Source organism: Hemibagrus wyckioides, linkage group LG15 (genome assembly GCF_019097595.1).
Source record: "Hemibagrus wyckioides isolate EC202008001 linkage group LG15, SWU_Hwy_1.0, whole genome shotgun sequence".
Taxonomy (NCBI): domain Eukaryota; kingdom Metazoa; phylum Chordata; class Actinopteri; order Siluriformes; family Bagridae; genus Hemibagrus; species Hemibagrus wyckioides.
This window is the reverse complement of record NC_080724.1, coordinates 4,735,730-4,756,605: the sequence shown is the minus strand read 5'-3', so window position 1 is coordinate 4,756,605 and position 20,876 is coordinate 4,735,730. Positions and strand designations below refer to the sequence as shown.

Here is a 20,876-nt window from a genome sequence, read left to right as displayed (position 1 = left end):
TCACTGACATGACCCACTCTCTACAGAGTAAAAGAGAACTATGCAAGTGACCAAAACTAATTAAAAAAAGTTTTTATAAAACTATAAAGCATTAATACCACAGATCCTACACATCATTAGGGATTTGGCAAGAGTAATTTAGACTGAAGCTCAGGGACAGATGATGTGATTTTAATGTTACAATAGATTAAAATCATGATACGAATATCACATCAGACTGGAACGAAATCACTAGCCTGGATGCCTGAGACCAGCAGAACATAAACTCAGGCAGGGAAGAAGGAAATATTTTAATTCAATTTTGTTTTTATGAAACTTTATTAGGTCTACCTGTACAGTGGTGTGCAGAGATGTCGATATATTGAGAATTACGTGATACTTTTCTGCTCATTGTGACTGTATTAGAATTGCCTTATGGCCAGCTTGAAGCAGTCTGGTCATTCTTCTCTGCCCTCTCTCATCAACATGGTTTTTCGCACCCTTCTGTGTAAACTCCAGAGACTGCTTTATGTCCTTTGGCGGATCAGCAGATTCTGAAATACTCAAACCAGTCCATCTAGTATCAACAGTCAAATCACTGATATCACACTTTTCCCCCATTCTGATGTTTGATGGGAGCATTTACTAAAACTCTTGGCTTGTATCTGGCTGGGTGATTGGATAACCCCATGAATGTGCATGTGTACAGGTGTTCCTAAAAGATTTACAGCATTTAAAGTGCCCCTTGAATGTCTATAATGTCTTCCAGTATATCTTTAGGCACTGTGATGTTTAATGCTGTATCTAGTTAAGGCTACTTGCTTTGTAATCCCATTGTCTTACTGCAGCTCTGTTTAGGGTGACAGGCGTCAGAGCTACACAAATGATCATTCAAGACCTACAACATGAGGTAAGCCTAGAGTAGACTGGAGCTTTCACTTGTCTAGAGGGCTGGCTATTAACTCTATCATTTGTTGACCGCTGCATCTGTATCATTAAGTGTCCATTGCTGTTCATTCTAATACGTTACGGCAAGAACATTAAAATTTAATTTTCAGCAGTTTTGTTTCCATGTTGTTAGGGAAACTTGTATTGCTGCATCATAGCTCAGGGGTTCTTCATGTGTCTCTGCTGGTTTCCAGCACATTCTCTGGTTCCTCACATAAATATGCTCATTAGGTATAATGGTCACACTAAATTGCCGCTAGGTGTGAAGGTGTGGTGCCCTATGACAGACTGCTGGGAATCCACTAAAAACTTGGACATGGCTCTGGATCCACCACCTTCCTGACCAGGACACTGAAGACATATGAATGCATGAATGAATAAATTTTTAATCTGGATTAAGGCAGTGCACTACATCTTGCTAATCGCTTAGTGCATTTTATGTCTTGGAATATTGTTTTATCAAGACTATGACTCTGAATAGGAGTGCACATCCTCACACAATCATTTGAATAATCAAATACTGCTCTGAAATCTTTCATTTGATTGCCAAACATTTAAGCTTCACTGTTGTGGAGATCATTTGCCATGCAAAACCTCACAAACCTTTGTGTTTGTCTGAATCCCAAAAGCCTTAAAAGCCTCCAGAGTTATTTTTCATGACCCATTATTATCCAGACCAAAAGAGGAGGGAATTGTTCATCTAAACACAGTGCCTTGATATGACAGCAAAAACTTAATAAATCACAACATAGACCTGTGTTTATAAATTTGCTTATCTGATGTCTTGGTCACAGCAAAACACCCGTTTCCATGCATACACAACAGCTGCTGTTTCTCTCGCAGACTGTCTCTAATTGAAACCACACCCTAATCTCTCATAACCTTCACTCCCACAGCATAGTGATTTTTATCAGCACTGCACATCAAACCCAACGTCAAGCTGGAGCACAATTGGATTACTTGGGCATTGTTTAAACCAAACTGATAAACCATGCCATCATCTCAGCTACAAGAAAGCTGCAGTGCATAGCAGATACTTTTTGTTCTGAAGACAAATTAACATAACTGAGTAGAGGGAGCAGAAACAAAAATATTTTTAAAGCATTGTCACTGAGCAGTCAGTGCAATTAGGCAGGAATTTTGTGTATTATTGTGTTGTATTATATGTTGTATTATTTCATGTACACAATCACAAGTCTAGAACCTTAGAAAGATGTCCTGCAACATACACATACTAATAATAGGGAATCAGTCAACTAAATGTAACTTTATTAGCTAAAAATAACAGATCTGAGAGCACGAATGAGATGGCATAACAGAATACAAGGAACAGAGCAAGTACTACAAATACACATACCAGAGATGACCAGGCATGTGAGATTTGATCTCCACACTTTGTTTTGACCATCAAGTTCACCATCAGCCTTAAACTGCATACTACCAAGCTAAATTGTCCATCCAGGAGCCTGGATCTTATCCCAGGCATCGCACCAAATGTTCACAGAAGCAAATGCTGGGCCCCTTCACCACACCAACCACCCCATCACCCCACCTCCACACCCGTCCCAAGAAGTGATTGGGATATGCAGTGGGAGCTCCCTTTATAATCACTAAAGATGTCAATCACTTCAGGTCACTTCAGGTTCATTGAGCTCACAGCACTCTAAAAACACCAGATATAATTAAAGAAGCACAATGAATGTCTTATTCATGTCGTGTCTAAACATTGTTGGTTATAATGACACGATTTGTGACCATTTAGAGCTCACATAGTGAGCTCGAGCTGGTATGCAGAGGAAGCCCCTAAAGCATGGGGAGAAAATGTGAAATCTACACACACACAGGGCAGCGGCAAAATCAAACTACTAAGGCAAATAAGCTAAACACTAAGCCATCATGTCTCCACCCCTTAAATCTACATCATACAACAGATTATCGCAGAAATGCCAGACATGTAGACATGTGCTTCTGGAAAAAAAAAAAAGTTGTTCTTCGGACTGTCTAATCCACATATTTTGATTTGGCAAAGGTTTTACTCAGCATGCCCTTCCTGATTCGACCCTCCCATTTTATCAGGGCTTCTGACTGTCACCGAGAGTTAACCCCTTAGTGGCTCAGGCGGTTCCCTGCCCAGGAAACGAATCCTGCTGCTGGACCACCAGTATAACAGTAAAAGACTGGAAAAATTAATTGCTGTAAAATCATCTAGTATTGGCCATTGTAATGTTTTTTTTATTATGTTATTACCCAGTGATAGCAGAGTTGCAAGAAAAGATTAGGTGTACTCTACTTTAAATTATCTATTTATGATTTATTATTTGGGTTATAGAGCCAGTGAAGTTAAGGAGAAAATAATCTGAGGTAAATTCACCTCCATGGTAGAGAAGGACACACAACAGCCTGCATTACAGTGAGTAGCATTTATAACAGTGAATTTTAGTGAAGGTAAATATAAAAATAGCCTACCTATATTTTAATGATGATTGTTTTCCATCCTGCTTCTTCACATCCTAATTAAGACAGGATAAATACAAATGCTGGTTAACAGTTAGCTCCAGGCCACTAATACGGTTTCATAAGGTGCATTACATAGATTGCTGATACATTACATGGCCAAAAGTATGTGAACATTTTACACATATCTGGTTCTTCTCTAAACTATTTCCACAAAGTTAGAAGGACACAATTATATAGAATGTATTTGGATTCATCCAAAGCATCCAAAGATTTAATCTCATTGGAACTAAAGGGCCCAAACCTTTTCCAGAAGCATGACAACGTGCACATACTGAAGCTCCTGAAGACAGATTGCAAAAGTTCATGTGGAAGAACTCGAGTGAAGTTAAGCCTCAGCCTTTACCTCATCCCTGCTAAACATTTTTGAGATGAACTGAATTGCTGTCTGCGCAACATCACCCAAATGAGGATGGGTTCTCTTCTGAGCCTGGTTCCTCTCAAGGTTTCTTCCTCATATCATCTCAGAGAGTGTTTCCTCACCACCATCGCCTCAGACTTGCTCATTAGGGATAAACAGTAACTTAACTTTAAACTTTTTTTCTATTGTTTCTATACTTCTGTAAAGCTGCTTTGAGACAATGTCCATTTGTTAAAAGTGCAATATAAATAAACTGAATTAAAAAAAATTGAATTGAATTTAACAAACAAAATATTTGTCCATACTAGCTAAATAATACATTTACGCTGTTTAGCAGACGCCCTTATCCAGAGCGACTTTTTGACATTTGTCTCATTTATAAAACTCAGCAGTTGAGGGTTGAGGGTGACAGCTTGATCATTATCTCAGACCTGATCATTAGAGGTTTCATATAACAGTAACACAGTCATGCTGTTGTACTATATATCAGCATGGCTATGATTACATGTAACCCAAATCCTGATTTTCAGTACAGAGGCACTCCTTTGTGATATTGCTTCGTTAAGGATGTACACTTAGGAACAATTACAGGCTTAACAAACCTTATCAAGAAGTGAAACAGAATGTACAACCTGATAAGGGATGCTCCAAATCTATAAAAACCCCATGACCAGGATTAAGCGGTTACTGAAGATGAATGAACACAGATAAATAATTCAATTATTTCCCCCATTTTGTGCTAATTAAACATTTATTCTTATTCATTTTTTGCCCAACCTGCTTAACTGCATACAATATTACTCCACTGGCATAAGCAAGTAGGAAACTGATTTAGTTCAGGGACAAAGGATGAAACCAAGTACCAGTCAAACAGCCTATAATAAACTACCCCGATCAGGCATTGCATTATGAGCAGTGAGAGGTGAAGTGAATAACGCTGATCTCCTCATCATGGCACCTGTTAGTGGGTGGGATAAATTAGGCAGCAAGTGTACATTTTGTCCTCAGAGTTGATGTGTTAGAAGCAGGAAAAATGGACAAGGATTTGAGCGTGTTTGACGAAGGGCCAAATTGTGATGGCTAGACCACTGGATCAGAGCATCTCCAAAACTGCAGCTCTTGTGGGGTGTTCCCGGTCTTCAGTGGTCAGTATCTATTAAAAGTGATCCAAGGAAGGAACAGTGGTGAACCGGCGACAGGGTCATGGGCAGCCAAGGCTCATTGATGCACGTGGGGAGGAAAGACTGGCCCGTGTGATCCGATCCAACAGACGAGCTACTGTTGCTCAAATTGCTGAAGAAATTAATGCTGGTACTGATAGTCAGAATACACAGTGCATGATGGGTCAAGGTCATAATATTATGCCTGATCAGTGTATAATCCACAGTGCCAGTGCCATGCTGCAAGACAGGAATGAGTTAAGTGCGTGTCCTACTACATTTAATTCCTCTGTGAGGGGAGCAAATGGCACCACACACACACACACACACACACATCTAGTGCAGCTGAACATGCATATCCATTACACATTTAAGTGATGGGTGTGAACACTCATTATCCAATTTCACCAAGTGACAGCAGGAGAAATGAAGTTTGAGTAATAAACGGTAGATCTGTGCCATTTGAGCTGTAATGAGACCTGGAGCCTCTAATGAAATTTACTTCACGCAGTAGCACTTTCTCCACAATCCTATCCATCACTTATCAATAAGATTGATTACATAGTTACAGATGATGTTCTTTAAACCCTTTACCTACATTAAACTAAAAAAATAAATAAATCAAATAATAGAAGTTAATTATCAGAATTAATATTCCACAATTAATGTTTCACTTGCTAAACCTCCTCCCTGAGGAGTAATTCAGGCTGCTTTGAGGCAGTCATCCAAAGCCAAATGCAATTCAATGGCGACTTAATGCAATTGAGATAATAAAACAATAACAAAACAAAACCTTAACAAGCCTAAATCTAAACATAAAACCGTGTCCCTGCTCTAGAAAGTGCACATATTTAGGAAGTGTACATTTCTTAAAGAGCTTGCTGGACTGAGAATGAATAATGTAGCGCAAAATAAATAAATAAATAAATCAAAGCATGATGATTGTCACATTTAAGACAAACAGTAAAACTGGGGCGTTGCTTTAACTGTCCAGGAACAATGTAATCTCTCCGAAACGATCCCTACCTCTGTTTTTAAGATCAAGAACATACTTACCCTTAGAAGTTCCAAGTGTCCACTTTAGCCGATTTTAGGAGGTACTCCTCCCAGTTAATCCAAACTAATCCTGACAACCGGAGTGTGGAAATGGTCAGAAACAGAGCACGCGCTCGCCGCTCGCCTCACTGAGTAACTATTACTGTTTACTCAAACACAAGACTGAGTCTAAAGTGTGGTTTAGAAACGCGGAAAGTGTGCTGTGTGCATGCTCTCCTCCCGGTAAATGGGGATGATGTGAATAACGGGGAGAGAAGCGCTCATCATCATCATCATCATCATCACACCACCGTTATTGTGTCCGCTACTGCTACCCTGTGGTCAGTGAGGTGAAATGACGCGGTTTAGGACTCGCTATTAATCTTGCTGTTCATTTCCTCCCTGTGTCTGGTCTAACAAAGCTTCATTCACTCACCAGCCACTTTACTGAAGCACAGCTGAAGACTGGAAAGGACAGGGGGGGTTTATTTTATTTATTTATTTACTTTGATGAGTCTGTGTCTCAGATACAAGAAAAAGTTTATGGACACCCCTCCAAATCACTGAATTGTTGTTTTCCAGGGGTTGGGATTGGCCCCTTAGATCCAGTGAAAGGAACTCAGCTTCATACAAGGACATTTTGGACAATTTCATGCTCCCAACTTTGTGGGAACAGTTTGGGGATGACCCCTTCCTGTTCCAACATGACTGCACACCAGTGCACAAAGCAAGGTCCATAGAGGACATAGAGTCCTGACCTCAACCTGATAGAACACCTTTGGGTTGAATTAGAGCAGAGACTGCGAGCCAGACCTTCCTGTCCAATATCAGTGCATGACCTCACAAATGCGCTTCTAGAGGAATGGTCAGAAATTCTCATAAACACACTCCTAAGCATTGTGGAAAGCCTTCCCAGAAGAGTTGAAGCTGTTAAAGCTGCAAAGTATGGATAACTCCATATTAAATTAATGTGCATGTAAAGGCAGACGTCCCAGTTTTTGCTTGGCTCAGAGTCTCTGCTCTAATTCATCATTCTATTGGGTTGAGGTCAGGAGTCTGTGCAAACCAGTCAAGTTCCTCCACACCAAACTCGCTCATCCATGTCTTTATGGACCTTGTTTTGTGCACTGGTGTGCAGTCATGTTGGAACAGGAAGGGGTCATCCCCAAACTGTTCCCACAAAGTTGGGAGCATGAAATTGTCCAAAATGTCTTGGTGTGGTGAAGCATTAATAGTTCCTTTCACTGGAACTACCCGTGAAAAACAACACCTGAATTCAATGATTTGGAGGGGTGTCCCAAAACGTTTAGCAATATAATGTACTTGTTCTTTGCTGACTGGAGTAAAAGAGTGTTATCCTTATTTGAGATACTATATCCATCCTGGCAGCTTGAACTGCTTTGCCAAATTTTCCTCTGATCTCTTTTATCCCCAAGGTCTCCACTCTGAGAACTGTCACTAACCCAAGGACGTACTTTATGTGTAAACACTAGAATCTGTTGTCTGTGAAAATCCCAGGAAATCAGCAGTTTTTTAAAAACTCGAACGTATCTGACTCAAATAAAACCAGCAGTCATGTCACAGTTAAAGCTGAAGACGTCGTGTCTAGCTAAAGTAAAGATCACCTTTAGTTTTTGGGAAAATGTGGCAGTGTGCAACAACGATTTGTAAGCAATCATGAGAAAAATGACCATCAGATATTATTTTTGTGATGTTTATTATTAAATTTTAACCTTTTGTTTTAGCTGTTACAAATGTCCACCTAAAAGATTTATTCAAACCTATTTTGGTTTAAAACCAAGAGAGATAATAGGTATGAAAGGAAGTAAGGTGTGTGTGGGTGCGTGGGTTTGTTTATGTGGGTGTGCGTGTATGTGTGTTAGCTGTATGTGTGTTCATAATGGTTTGTGAGAAGGATGTCACTGGGTGTGTCTGTATTTGTGGGAAACTTTTCACAGAACTTTGTACCTTCTGTTGGAAGAGCAAACACGTTCATGAAACACAGCCACTGCCCTGATCTGTACACCTCATAAAAATACAACCAATCCCTTTTCACCGTGACATGTGCATGTTAAAATCACAACAAAACCCTCTGAACTATAACAGTTCAGATTACATTAAGGTATATATAGTGATATAATGATACTGAGGTTTCTGTGACTGGATCTCGAGCCATATATTCGACAGCTGATTTCCCACCATATGCTACATGCAGATTATTAGGCAGTGATTAAAATCTTTTGAAATGTCTTAAGACTGGTGAAAGACCATCCAATTTATCTGTTTTTACTGGAGTGTATTGATCACATATAATCATATTAAATACCTTTGCCATATACTATCATCCAAACAACAGGGTACAGGACGTCCTGCGGAAGGTCCCAGCAGTAGCTCATAAACTTTAGTTCACAACAACAGAAACACCTCAGTTGATAAAGTGTAAATGTCATCCGTCCATCCATCCATCCATCCATCCATCAATTTTTGTGCTGCTTATACTATGCAGGATTGCAGGAAACCTGGAGCCTGCCCCAGGAGACAGGGCGCAAGGTAGTGGACACCCTGGATGGGTGCCAACCCATCACAGGACACACACACACACACACACTCACACACCCTTTCACATACTTCAGACAATTTAGAGATGCCTATCAGCCAAAACACATTAGGACTAGGACAGGAAACCAGAGTACCTGCAGGAATTTTCTCAGGAAGATAATACTAATGTGTATGAGGCAAGTCTACTAACCTGTATGCTACTGTGCCATATCTTGGGACATCATGGATTTAGTTTATACACTTTTTACAGTTTACAGTCATTGATCTGTCATCCATCTGTCATCTTTACAGTCATCCAGGTAACAGCAGCCAGTATTAAGAAGCAAACTTTTTAACTGGTTTATTTGTGTAACTTCACTTCTTATTGGCTCTTGTGGACTAGACTGGCATAACAGAAAAGAAATATGTGCAGATACAAATAAATAATAATCATTTTTACCTTTTACTGCTTATACTGTAATCTGGACATTAACTTGCATTATTATTAGTATGCATAATGTCTAGTTTAGTAAACTTATGGCTAAATGTAATTTACTATTACAGAAAAACAATATTTAAGAAAAATGATAATTATAGGTTTCCTTAGATATTTTGTAGAATATTTTATTTATCTGCAAGGGTCTTTTCATGGACTGAACAGAACTCTCTGGAAGAATTAGCAGCGATCCTGTGTGTTTATGTCTTTGGTTGCACTTACACTTACTTACCAGTAGATGGCAATATAGTGTATGTTGTTTTTGAGTAAAGCTCACTAAAGAGCCTAGCATGCAATTTTGTTTTTAAAACACATGCCTATACAAAATAATGACTTTTAACCCTATAGGGATCACCATACTAGAAAGTGAAGCCCAGATAATGGTGCTTATAGTGCTTAATAAGACACAATATATTGATTCATTTATCAGCTCTCTGTATAATCTGAAAGGTTTTGTTTGTGTCTGTCAGCAACCTGAAAGTTCAGACTGAATGACCTTTGACTTACAGATTCTCCTCCTTCCCTTTTTCCTTTAAAAATCATTTTCAATGTCCTTCACATAAAAAGCATTTTGAAGTTTTACATGTAATGATCATATTTATCAGAAGTTTTGTACACTGTATCTTTCTGTAGCTGGAAATGGTGATCCTTGAATAAGAAAAAAACATGGAATGAAGTGAGTAAAGTCAAAAGACAAGTTTAAACTTGTGTGACTTGCGCATCTGATCTGTAGCTATGTGAAATCCACACACTGACACTTCATGACAGGCTCCATTTATTCCTGCAGGATTCATCAGATTTTCTTTACACACTGGGGCCATCAGCACTTATCTGCAGTATTTAGGATAACACGTGAGTGTGAAGAACATACACCTCCAGGTGCATGTAGGCAGTATCACTAAAGAAAACATTGTCAAAGTCCAGAATTGAGAAAGAAAATGGAAAATTTCACAACAGCTTATATAAATAAGTTTTCCCAACCATTGGTAGGTGTATGACTATTCATTATTATTAATTATTAATAGTATTAATAATTAATAGTAATTATTAATATGCTGAATATATTTATATATTTATATTAGTGATCATTCCTGCTCCTGGAGATCTACTCGTCCACTCAGTTTTGGTTTCGAGCTCTGGCTAATCAGGACTGGAAGTTCCCAGATTTTAATGAAAGCTAGGATTTACACTTTGGTCATTTACACTTACACTTTAGACAGATAACATTATGATCACCTGCCTAATATTGTGTTGGTCCCCCTTTTGTTGCCAAAGCAATGCATTGTGTATTCTGACACCTTTCTATCAGAACCAGCATTAACTTCTTCAGCAATTTGAGCAACAGTAGCTCGTCTGTTGCTCTGTCTGGATCGGATCACGCGGGCCAGCCTTCACTCCCCACGTGCATCAATGAGCCTTGGCCGCCCATGACCCTGTGGACGGTTCACCACTGTTCCTCCCTTGGACTACTTTTAATAGATACTGACCACTGCAGACCGAACCCCCTTACAAGGGCTGCAGTTTTGGAGATGCTCTGATCCAGTGGTCTAGCCATCACAATTTGGTCCTTCGTCAAACTCGCTCAAATCCTTATGCTTGCCCATTTTTCCTGCTTCTTACACATCAACTTTGAGGACAAAATGTTCACATGCTGCCTAATATATCCCACCCACTAACAGGTGCCATTATGAGGAGATAATCACGTTTATATATATATATATATATATATATATATATATATATATATATATATATATATATATATATATATATACTGTATATGTATATGTATATGATATATGTATATATCTGTATATACACTGTATATTATCTGTTACTGTTGTACATACATTGTACATAATGCACTTTATATGCTGTAAATACTACTTGCACATACACTATATTGCCAAAAGTATTCGCTCACCTGCCTTGACTCGCATATGAACTTAAGTGACATCCCATTCCTAATCCATAGGGTTCAATATGACATCGGTCCACCCTTTGCAGCTATAACAGCTTCAACTCTTCTGGGAAGGCTGTCCACAAGGTTTAGGAGTGTGTTTATGGGAATTTTTGACCATTCTTCCAGAAGCACATTTGTGAGGTTACACACCGATGTTGGACGAGAAGGTCTGGCTCTCAGTCTCCGCTCTAATTCATCCCAAAGGTGTTCTATTGGGTTGAGGTCAGGACTCTGTGCAGGCCAGTCAAGTTCATCCACACCAGACTCTGTCATCCATGTCTTTATGGACCTTGCTTTGTGCACTGGTGCACAGTCATGGTGGAAGAGGAAGGGGCCAGCTCCAAACTGTTCCCACAAAGTTGGGAGCATGGAATTGTCCAAAATGTCTTGGTATGCTGAAGCATTCAGAGTTCCTTTCACTGGAACTAAGGGGCCAAGCCCAGCTCCTGAAAAACAACCCCACACCATAATCCCCCCTCCACCAAACTTTACACTTGGCACAACGCAGTCAGACAAGTACCGTTCTCCTGGCAACCGCCAAACCCAGACTCGTCCATCAGATTGCCAGATGGAGAAGCGCGATTCGTCACTCCAGAGAACGCATCTCCACTGCTCTAGAGTCCAGTGGCAGCGTGCTTTACACCACTGTATCTGACGCTTTGCATTGCACTTGGTGATGTATGGCTTGGATGCAGCTGCTCGGCCATGGAAACCCATTCCATGAAGCTCTCTGCGCACTGTTCTTGAGCTAATCTGAAGGCCACATGAAGTTTGGAGGTCTGTAGCGATTGACTCTGCAGAAAGTTGGCGACCTCTTTGCACTATGCGCCTCAGCATCCGCTGACCCCGCTCCGTCAGTTTACGTGGCCTACCACTTCGTGGCTGAGCTGCTGTCGTTCCCAAACACTTCCACGCTCTTATAATACAGCTGACAGTTGACTGTGGAATATTTAGGAGCGAGGAAATTTCACGACTGGATTTGTAGCACAGGTGGCATCCTATCACAGTTCCACGCTGGAATTCACTGAGCTCCTGAGAGCGACCCATTCTTTCACAAATGTTTGTAAAAACAGTCTGCATGCCTAGGTGCTTGATTTTATACACCTGTGGCCATGGAAGTGATTGGAACACCTGATTCTGATTATTTGGATGGGTGAGCGAATACTTTTGGCAATATAGTGTACCTCTCTATGCACACTCTGACATAGCCTTATTTATCGATGCACATATTTACATATTTATCTGCACTTGTTCATTTGCACAGTTTCTACTATTTGCACTTCTGGTAGATGCTAAACAGCATTTCGTTTCAATGTACCTGTCCTTTGCAATGACAATAAAGTTGTATCTATCTATCTATCTATCTATCTATCTATCTATCTATCTATCTATCTATCTATCTATCTATCTATCTACATATGTAGAGAGAGAGAGAGAGAGAGAGAGAGAGAGAGAGAGAGAGATGTGTGTCTCTAGGAGCATGTAAATGTATGCAATCCGAGAAATATAGTCTTAATGCTTCCATATTGGACATTTAGTCCTACAAACCCCCAGTATTTCCCGACCTCCTGTAGGGCACCTGTGTAGGTAATAGGGAGTGGTTTGGGATTGTAAATGAAACCACGTGACTAGGCTAAGGTGAGCTGTGAGGTGGGCGTTTCTCCGTTCTAACCTGCGTGCTCAAGGGCCTCCTAAACGGGGCTGACTCAAACAGAGCCGAACTCGCGCGCTTACTGAGAGCACACTACCATATTGTTGTTGTTCTTATTATTATTTTATACTTTTATGGCTTCCCCTCTGAGAGCGGGCTTCCACCGGCTGGAGGTCCAAAAAACCGCATGGGAAATTCCGGACCGATATACAACATTAAATCCCGTCGGCTCTGGTGCATATGGGACAGTATGGTAAGGGAAATATTTTAACTAACAGTACAGACAGTTCAGGTGTACAACCTGTGTGCATACTTTACACCTATTTTATATTATTGTGTTATATAAATGATGTAATTATAAGCCTTTAGCAAACTTGTCAAAGCAAAAAAATTGGCTCTGTATACTATGCACAAAATTATAGCCCCAGGCTACGTTTAATATGCTTAGCCAGTGTTATTTCTCTTAGCCCACATATTCTTTCTTTCCTTTCTTTCTTTTTTGTCATGAGGATAAAGGTAAAGCCTTGAGACTTAAGATCGCAAGATTTTCTGACTTATAGAAAATAAATAGGCTTATATCTTGTGTCGCATACCAGAGGAGCAACAAGTTTCAGCAAGTAGCCACTGGGGCATCGATGGCGTCACTAAGCCACGCCCCTACTGTTTATAGATGTTCAGTTTAGATGTTTAGATAAACACATCTGATGTAAACAACCTAATCAAACACCTAAAACACCTTCAGATGTTATAACATCTGTATGTAACACTTGAACGTTCAGGTGCGACAAAGGCATAAACAGTTGGGAAAAGATTTTATTTATTTATTTTTATTTAAAGCTAGCTTATATTGTGCGGCTGTGGATCCCTGCTCAATCACTCTAAGTTGCCTCTTGCTCACACCAAATTCTATCCAACACTAACCGTCTCTCTCTCTCTCTCTCTCTCTCTCCTTTCCTGGACATCCCTCGCTCAGACGATCCTGTAGATGCCAGTAAAACAATTATTCCTACCACTTACTGTATTCGTTGTGTCTGTGAGTCTAGCTCAGCTATTGACCAGAAAACGAAGGAGAAGGTGGCCATTAAAAAGCTGTACAGACCATTCCAGTCTCTGATCCATGCAAAGCGGGCCTACAGAGAACTCCGCCTGTTACGCCACATCCAACATGACAATGTGAGTCACATTTAAGTTGATTTGTGAAGTTGTATTGACATGAAATATGAACAGTGTTCATTAAAGAGGGGTCTGTTCATACATAGCTCTAAAACAAAACATACATCTGTAGCTATAGAGAGATTCTTACCAAAACAGCTGACCTGACATGACAAGAAATAAAAAATAGACACCATTACAAGCCAGAGCCTGTCAAAGCACCGGAAAAGCTGCGAATCTTTCCGGCTCGACAGACCTGTTTGGTGTTTTTGGTAAATAGTCCACTTGAGATAAGAGACCTTGTGTTGTATAAGGGATTAGTTTGAAGGACTTTACGTGCAGTGTACAGTAGCTTGCATAATAAATCCATTTATCTTGCAGAACCCACTGTTAGGTTTGGATCCAAATGATTCATTCTTGTAATTACACATCTTCTCTATTACTTTGTAACATTGTAATTACTAAATAATCTGAATAATCAATTGGGATTAAGGGGATTTGGCAGCACACTAAACTTACTTCATGTCTGTCTTATTGATTGTTCTTAAAGGTGATCTGCCTTCTGGATGTTTTCACTCCTGACTACTCACTGGACAAATTCCAGACTTTGTAAGTAGCGTGATAAGCAGAAATTCTCTGCATGTCATGACAAGTTAAATAGCTGAAAGTGTGTGTTTGTGGTGTGTGTCGGGGGTTTTGTGGTGGTGGGGTAGATGTATTTGTGCATGCTACAGAAAGTCATAGCACTTAAATGTTGGTGATGTTTCTTATTAGAAATATACCTCTTCTTCTTCTTATTATTATTATTATTAAAGCCAAAGGTATGTTTACACCTGACCATCACACCCATATGTTAGTTTCATGAACACATGGTTTGCCAATGTTGAGGTGGAGGAACTCTTTCCAGACTTTTGGGATGAGCTGGAGCGCTGACTGCATGCCAGGCCTCCCATACATCAGATCCTGACCCCAGGGCAAATCCCTACAACCATGTTCCAAAATCTAGACGAAATCTGAAATTGGCTGTTTGATAAGCAGATAAAGGCACTACACGTTTGTTCCTTTGACTTCCATTTGTGTGCATGCGAACGCTGCAGACTGGAAACACAAACTGAATGCGAAGAAGTTTCGTATTTCACCGTGTACCAAAGTTCAGGGTTGGTTAAACTGACCTTCTTGTCCTCTTCAAAAAGTCAAGATGAAGGAAGCACTGATTATAGAGGTTCCCTTTATCGTCGCTTTTTATACAACACAGCTTTAAAAGAGTACAATGTGAACATTAAAAGTTGCCTGATTCACAGTATCACTGCATGAGCTTATAGTAGTGTTTACTTTAGATCCATCAACACAGACACATTAGTTGGTTTCATTTCTAACACTGAGCTTGTACCCAACATGCTGTAAACTTGTTCCTAACAAGGATAAAATAAATCTAAAAAAAAAAAAACAACTCCTTGGTGCGTCATATCTGTTTGTCGCTCATATTCACAGCAATAGCCGAAGACATTTCACATGCCGGAAGTCTGTTGTGAGAATGCTTAAGGATGTGATGGTGTCTACAAACCTTTGGCTATATTGTTTGTTTAGCTGTAGTTTCTTTTGTACAAATTCTATACACTCACTGACTATTTTAATAGGAACAGCTGTACCATTCCTCGAGTGTAGGTTATTATAACAGGAAAGGTTGTTGGATGTTCAACAAGTTTGCATGTGTATGATTTTTCGGGTGTCCAGAAATGCAGTAGTAATGCAGTGTTGTGTGTGTGTGTTGTGTGTGTGTGTCTTACAGCTACTTGGTAATGCCATTTGTGGCTCAGGATCTAGGGCACATAATGAAGAGAAGGAGGCTCTCTGAAAAAGTCATCGTCTATTTGTTCTACCAGTTACTGAGAGGGCTAAAGGTCTGGGCTCTCAGTTACTTTTTGTGTTATGGCTATTCCACTGTAGCAAAGAAAACATCAAAATGCTCTTTCTCTGTTTTTAAATGAACAGTTTGCTAATAGTGACTGAAACTCTTTTTCTTTTAGTACATTCATTCTGCTGGGATCATACACCGGGTATGAACAACACACCTCACGTACAACACACCCTGTACATCCTGCCATAGAGATTACAGTGATGGGAAATTTTCTTCAACTTATCTATTTTTAAGTGTGTATAAGTTTATATGTATGAACTGTTCTATCTACACCACAGGATAGAGGCTGTAGTGATATTATTGTGGATTTAATGCAAATCTCAGCTCTTATTTGATGAGAAGCTTGATTAATTATCAGTAATTAATTAACAGTACAGTAGGGCTGTCTGTAACTCTCAGTGCTGGTCCCAAACCCGGGAAGGTAGGCCGATCAAAATTATAAATCCAAAAATATGTAAAATGGATGATCCTCTCTGGTGACCCTGGATGGGTCAAGCTGAACAACAGCAACAGTAGTGACATCTGTAATGCAAATAAGAGGTTACATTAACCCGTCTTTGATTGTTTTCATACAGCATCAAGCCTTTTTATGTCTAATACCATAATTATCATTACTTACCGCTTAATAATGTTGACTAACTCCTGCAGAATATCATATTACTTTACATTTAGTTCACTTCGGTTCATTTTGATATGCACCATTTTGAGTTTTAATAAGATTTATGATGCATCTTCTCTAGGACCTGAAGCCCAGCAACCTTGCTGTTAATGAAAACTGCGAGTTAAAGGTAAATGACGTCTTGTAGAAAGCTGTATGGTTGTATAAATGTCTCCTGAGCTAACGATTTCTCGCGCTTTCTCTCCTGAAATTGTATCCATACACCCGAACCCAGATATTGGACTTTGGCTTGGCGAGACACGCAGAGATGGAGATGACCGGCTATGTTGTGACACGGTGGTACAGAGCCCCTGAAGTCATCTTCAACTGGATGCATTATACTCAGACAGGTGACTCTTTTTTTAATTATGTCTCACAATATAGTATAGGAGATGTTTGTATGGAGTTTCTGGGCAGTTTCTGCTTTAATCCGGTCTAAAAGTGAGTGGTTTTTAACACACAATAGTATTATCTGGGATAAGATACCATTACTATCTTGCACCATTTAGTAGAAATAATACAAGTTAGAATTTTGACATCTGTAATCAACTGATCTGAATTCTGTTCTGTGTGCAGTGGACATATGGTCTGCTGGTTGCATCCTGGCTGAGATGATCACCGGCGAGGTGCTTTTCCCAGGAAATGACAGTATCCTTTTTTTTAACCTTTATATATGCATTCTCAGTAAACAGCTTTGTATTTGTTCTGCATACCAAATTATCAGGATGACCATATCATCAGTGCAGGTAGCTAGAAGCAGGAGTAAAAAAAAAAGCAACCATGATTCTTTCGTGGGTGTCAGCAGTGCGGGAAAGGTACTGTGTGCGGTGGTCTGGAAAAATCTACTGGATTCTGAATTCTGAAAAGAGTCGAAAATGCTGAGAAGTTTTTTTTTATGATGATTTGATTTTAACTCTGAGTAATAAGAGTGTCGGAAAGGTCAGGGTAATATATCGAACAAATACGAGATTCGGAATGCTGCGTGCCAAATCCACAAAAACATAATAGAGTAGCTGAGAAAATGCACAGAGCTTAATACTGAGCATGTGGAGCATATGTTGTAAGTAATAAATACAAAATAAGTCTATTTTTATATAGTTTAAATCTTATTAGGTCTGGCATTTGGAAACATTTTACCAAAAAAATAAGTTACCAGAATATTGTCTAAAAGATTAGTGTTCTTTTTTGTGCTATTCAAGATTTACATAAACTTAGGATCAAAATCGATCTGGTATATGTGTATACCTGTAATCAATTCTTTTGTAACCAAGGACCCACTGCTGATGTGTTTGTGATGTTAATCAGTTAAATACAATGATGCTAATAACAAGAATTCTTCCAACCGGAATAGGACCGGCAGAATGATTCAGTGATTTCCCCACCACCGCTAGCGTGATCAGTGTTACGTCAGTGTTACCTCAGCAGGTCAGCTGTTGGATTCCTTATCGGAAGGTCATGAGTTCAAATTCCAGCCATGCCAGACTGCAATGGGGGGGGGGCATCTATTGCCATACATTTCCCCATTTTACACACTGTCTGCAAGTTCCTTAATCCTATTATCTAGGTATGGACCAGCTGAACATGATCCTCCATTTAACGGGAACACCACACTTATCACTGGTGCAGAAAATGCAGAGCAAAGATGTAGGAATCCATTAAGTTTTATTCAATTACCAGGCTAATTTTATTTTAAAGTTTGATTTCATGACGTTAAAGCTATACTGTATTGGTCTGCTCTGCTTTTTTTTTTTTTTTTTTAACTAAAAATGAAATTACTCATCTGCTTGCAGGCAAAGACTTATGTGCAGTCTCTCCCCATCCAGAAAAAGAAAGTATTCAGAGACGTCTTCCCATCCATGGATCCCAACGGTCTGTCTCTGTCTCTGCACTAATTAGCTATATTACTTGTAACTGTATAAACGTGAGAATGAAGGAATGACCAGCGCTGTGAGGGAAAGTTAGGTATTTGCCGTCGTGAACATTATCACTTTTATTGACACTAGATGGTGCACAACCAAATGAAGTAGACATCTCAGACTGGTGACTGGCTGCACTGGGAGTGGTTGATTTCAGTTTATTACTGAATGATAAGGAAACCTCTGCTGGTAGGATTGTGTGAAGAAAGCAATGGTCCTTTAACTGACATTATTATGTTTTTTGCAGTAGTTAACCTGGACAAACCATGAGCAATGGAAACAAATTAATTTAACACAAGTATGTAATTGATGTTTGTTTAATTTGAACAAAATGATGAAGGGATAAATTACTTGTTAATGGTACTAACATTGATTGCTGCAGTCAATTACTTGGCATCTTATTGAATTAAAATGAATTAATACAAGTGCAAATACATTTAATATTGCATGTATTAATCTAGTCCTCCTAGAGGTTTTTTTTGGTGATTGTTGCAGCTAAAATTTGCTTGATTTTGTGGCAGCTTCTTTCAGAACTCAGAACTCAGTTTGGTGAATTTGCAAGCAAAGGATTCTTCTTTTAAACACCAGTGAAGACTCGTATCTAATCATTCCCTATGATAACTGTAATCACGTTTGATGCACGTGAATCGAAGAGTGCTTTGTCCGAATGTACGTTTTGAATCTGTGGAAAAGCTCGCAAGCTCCTTCGAACATATCACAGAGTTTGCTAAATTTTGGATTCATTTCTGTGATCCCAAATTCGGGAAATCCTGAAGCAACTGAACAATGCTGAAATCCACAGTTTATTCACATTAATTACCGTTCTGAGTCAGTTAAGAGAATGGGATTCTTAATGGATAGCATTAGTGTGTACAAAATTACTGCTTAAGCTGCAGGGTGTGTGAATAAAATGAGCGTTTAATTGGTATGTCCATAGTCATAATGTAATGTGTTTTATATGTCAAGCTGTGAATCTGCTCGAGAAGACTCTGATGTTGGACCCAGAAGCCAGACTGACTGCTAACGACGGGCTTTCTCACCCCTACCTCTCCGAGTATCGCGACCCAGAAAACGAACCTGAGTCTCCCCCTTATGACGACTCATTTGAGAGCCTGGAGCTGGCTGTTAGCGAGTGGAAGAGTGAGACACACACACACACACACAATCTGTAACAATCATATTTTCCTCCACCATTATCAGTCATTTAAAAAATAATATTAATCTGCTGTTTTGTTTCTTTCAGGTCTTATACACATGGAGATCATGACCTTTGACCCTGACAATCCTAGACAGACTGCAATATAAACTCATCAGACCTGGGAATATGTTGCAATAACAAGTTACTACTGATTAAGCTAGCTGTTATCCAGCACACCAGCAGTGAGGGAAATAGAGTGTATTTAAGCAGCTATCATGAAGGTGATAGTTATATTTTTCTGCTTCCATCTCGTACACTGTTATAATGTGATACATGAATACCTCTTTTTATGCTGTTGTTTTGCAATGTTTGTAGTTACATTAAAAAATAATAATAAACCACTGCATTTTCATTGAAAGGAAAACATTATTAGAATGAAATTGTAATAACATTGTACACAGGACAAGAACCCATTAGATATTTATGTCTTTGTGACATAAGAAGCTGTGAATATTCAGTCATACAGGTCATCAAATACGTGATGAAACTATTCATTTTATTAGTCCAGGTGTCTTCAACACTTCGCTCGCTTCTGAGTAGCTCGCCTAAAGGTTCTTAGAATATGTACAAATTAATAAAATCAGATGAACTAAAAACTAAACCTGTTTTAATTTTATCCCAATAAAATTCACAGACGTCTCGCCCCTTTCCGGTGTACCGAATCTGACTCCCCGGATAAATCATGTCCTCTGCATGAGCACATTTATCACACAGTTTAATACAACTATTCATCAATCGATTTTACACACAGCTAGCACCAAGACTGTACAAGGAAGTGTATATAAGCTTAAATCTGTAAGCACAAATTGAAGTAGTTTGGATAAAGGATAAAGAAAACACAGGGCAGATCATTTCAACTTGAAAGCTGCTGAGGATTCGATAGTGTTCAGAATAACGCTACTCAGCAGCCAGAGAAGAAAAACGTTGTAGACATTTCTTCTTAGTGCAGCTGTGGGGTTTCGTACAAAAGTACTGTTCAATATTTCCCATCGCACCTGCATTGAAATGCCATAAAAATTCCATTATTAAATCCTGTAAAGTCCAACACAATGTCAGGTCTCTGTTTTTAAAATGAATATTACCTATAATATCAAAGGTAGTCCACTTTTTGGGGTAAGAGTCTTATTCAGGTCATCAGGGTATGTGCAAAGAGACTTGTAAGTAACAATTTGCTGATAAATAATAGGAAATGTGAATTAATGAAATCTGACTGATAGGTCTAGTAGGTAAAACCATTGTGTTAAATCAGTTAACTTGACTCAACAATGAACATGCTGCTTTTGTGAATTTAAAACCATTTATTGCACAATATAACTTTTTTTTGTTAAAGTTCACACAGAAATAGCTTATTTAGCTTGTTTGTGGCAATAAGCTATGTAAATAAATGTT

The 20,876-nt window shown here is 39.2% G+C and overlaps 2 protein-coding genes across 3 annotated transcripts in view; one reads left to right on the top strand and one right to left on the bottom strand.

Annotated features, from left to right (window-relative positions):
* Positions 1-6,273, bottom strand: part of plxnb1a (plexin b1a) — a 67,505-nt gene extending 61,232 nt beyond the window's left edge. Inside the window, exons 1-2 of the mRNA XM_058410665.1 lie at positions 6,019-6,273; positions 3,394-3,437 (exon numbers count right to left, since the gene is read on the bottom strand). The gene's annotated coding sequence lies outside the window, so the exon portion shown is untranslated. The remainder of the gene's footprint in view (positions 1-3,393; positions 3,438-6,018) is intronic.
* A 6,390-nt stretch (positions 6,274-12,663) lies between these two features.
* On the top strand, positions 12,664-20,465 carry zgc:171775 (STKc_p38 domain-containing protein). 2 transcript variants are annotated; one of them, XM_058409144.1, is made up of 12 exons: positions 12,664-12,898; positions 13,689-13,818; positions 14,348-14,406; positions 15,587-15,698; positions 15,825-15,854; positions 16,456-16,503; positions 16,609-16,723; positions 16,950-17,021; positions 17,938-18,017; positions 18,164-18,242; positions 19,256-19,429; positions 19,533-20,456. In XM_058409144.1, the coding sequence occupies exons 1-12, from the start codon at positions 12,780-12,782 to the stop codon at positions 19,592-19,594; spliced, it is 1,080 nt and encodes a 359-aa protein (XP_058265127.1). In that variant the 5' UTR covers positions 12,664-12,779; the 3' UTR covers positions 19,595-20,456. The 2 variants fall into 2 exon arrangements, with proteins under 2 accessions (XP_058265127.1, XP_058265129.1); XM_058409146.1 differs by having other exon boundaries at positions 12,741-12,898; positions 13,619-13,818; positions 19,533-20,465.
* Positions 20,466-20,876: the final 411 nt, after the last annotated feature.

Excerpts from the sequence above, each read along its gene's own strand:
- zgc:171775 (XM_058409144.1), top strand. The coding sequence starts at position 12,780 with ATGGCTTCCCCTCTGAGAGCGGGCTTCCACCGGCTGGAGGTCCAAAAA. Across the intron at positions 12,899-13,688 it reads GGTGCATATGGGACAGTATG|CTCAGCTATTGACCAGAAAA; the intron begins GTAAGGGAAATA and ends CTGTGAGTCTAG. Across the intron at positions 16,504-16,608 it reads ATGAAAACTGCGAGTTAAAG|ATATTGGACTTTGGCTTGGC; the intron begins GTAAATGACGTC and ends ACCCGAACCCAG.